Source organism: Fukomys damarensis, unplaced genomic scaffold, assembly GCF_012274545.1.
Source record: "Fukomys damarensis isolate Sample0158 unplaced genomic scaffold, DMR_v1.0_HiC HiC_scaffold_15, whole genome shotgun sequence".
Lineage (NCBI taxonomy): Eukaryota > Metazoa > Chordata > Mammalia > Rodentia > Bathyergidae > Fukomys > Fukomys damarensis.
The window spans coordinates 59,271,942-59,273,811 of NW_022900927.1; the positions used below are offsets into that span (position 1 = coordinate 59,271,942).

Sequence of the window (1,870 nt, forward strand, 5' to 3'; positions counted from 1 at the left end):
AATTTTACTGCAGCCACCAAGAACTTAAGGTCTGTAGCCTAGGGCTGGAATTCCAAATTACCCCAGTGGGGTTCAGCTGAATAGGAAGAAGTAGAGGGGTTCAAAGAACATGAATCTGTTCAGATGATTTTCTCTCAACTGCATTCTCCTTTCTTTCACCAGGTAAGAAAGGAAGCCTGAAGGTGAATTTATTTCTGTGTTTTAGTGGAAACAGCCAGGTGTAGGCTACTCTTCATTTAACAGAACTTCAGTGAAAACTGAAATAAAATTATAATACCTAACAACAGAGAATGGGAAATTACTTTGCTCTCGTCTCTCCCACACTGTCCATCTCCCTTCGATAAAAGATTATCCATAATCTCAACACTGCCACTTCCTGAGAACGATTCAATACTGAAAGTGCAAAGAAGGCACAATATCCCCGGTCCTCTCTGTCCGAGGACCTGCAGGCCGACTACCCATGCTTTCCAGAATGTGCTTCGATTTTTCTTTTGTGAGCTGCAGCATAGAATGTTTACTAAAGGTTTTTTAAAAAACAGAATCTCACCAAACAGTTGAGAAAAATATTTAACAACGCAGGCAAAGCAATTACAGTTGAATTTTCACCTCGACATTCTCATCGTAGGTGTGGGAGGGAGAGGGAAGACTCAGCACATCAGTTTGAACCTAGAGGGAGGATGGAAAGAGTTGATCCTGCTGAGAGCTGTCAATATGTCCATCTCTTTGACCCTCAGCTGCTGAGCTAGCTGCCCACCTGAGGGTACCACAAGAACAGCACCACTGTCTGCCTACGGTTGGCCAAGTTTCCAAGTGTTAGGAGAGGCTGGAATGGACATCAACACCACGTTGGAAAGGTCTGACCGTGATGCAATGCGAGAAGTCCAGGAGTAGAACTCCAGATAAACATGTAAGCTTGGGAGGGAATGAACCATACCATCTTTTGTCCCCAACTTCTACCCTGTTATCCAACCAATTTACATTTTTAAAAGTAGGTTTTTTCTTCATTGTGACTCAATGCAGACACAGCATTATCTCCTTTAGCATACAGATTTTGTGGGGGCAATGAATCAGGCATGACTTCCTCTGTCAGAATGGGTAACAATGGTTAGGTCTATCCACTCCTCTCCTAAGAAGGTCTCATCCAGGCTGGTTCAATGAGAGAGCAGGCAAGGAAAGACACTTCAGAGTAAAATGACAAAATCCAAGCTAGGTGTGGACGTTAAGCATCGTCGTCAGCTGCCATTTAGTATACAAATGCATTACCTGATACAGGTGAAAGGTACACACATCACAGAGGCTTCGCACACCTTACCTGGGCCATCTGCCTCTCCAGTTTTGATCGGGGAATATCATCAAAGTAGTTTTCATTTCTTCTCCTCCTTGCATCGCCCTGCATGATAATGTGAGGAACGTCTAGGGAGCCACCAGTGGTGTAAGTGCTTTGGCTAAGTGATGGAGACAACTGAGGAGGAGTGTGATTACCACTGGGTTCCTGAATGGAAATACATCATGAAATAAATACCATGCTCTTGTGGCTAATCTCCGGTTTCACAATTGTGAAATACCAACAAGACAGACCGTGGAGCGGGGGAGGTGATTTTGAACCAAAATGCCAAGGAATGGACCACATTCCACCATTTATTCCAGGAATGGTTCCGTCCACTACTTCTCCCCACCGAGCACTTCAGGTCACAAGGTTAAAGGGTAAAGAACCAAGCTCTGTTTTCTTAAACCCGATCTCAGGAGCGAGGCACACCTCTGTTGCACACCCTGGACACTAGCGTGTGTGTTTACGCGGGAAGGGACTATGAGCAGTTGCGCCCTCACCGCGGCAGGTGCCAAGATGAGAAGCCAACACGGACCCACTGGG

The 1,870-nt window shown here is 45.5% G+C and overlaps 1 protein-coding gene across 13 annotated transcripts in view; it reads right to left on the bottom strand.

Annotated features, from left to right (window-relative positions):
* The window catches only part of Anks1b (ankyrin repeat and sterile alpha motif domain containing 1B), a 1,036,613-nt gene that overhangs the window by 70,507 nt on the left and 964,236 nt on the right, over window positions 1-1,870 (bottom strand). For 11 of the 13 annotated variants that reach the window (XM_010629141.3, XM_033763852.1, XM_010629138.3 and 8 more), the window contains one exon: window positions 1,313-1,492. The exons of 1 other annotated variant lie outside the window; for it this stretch is intronic. In XM_010629141.3, the coding sequence (XP_010627443.1) occupies window positions 1,313-1,492 (180 nt within the window). The remainder of the gene's footprint in view (window positions 1-1,312; window positions 1,493-1,870) is intronic. One more of the 13 variants, XM_033763850.1, reaches the window with a different exon arrangement.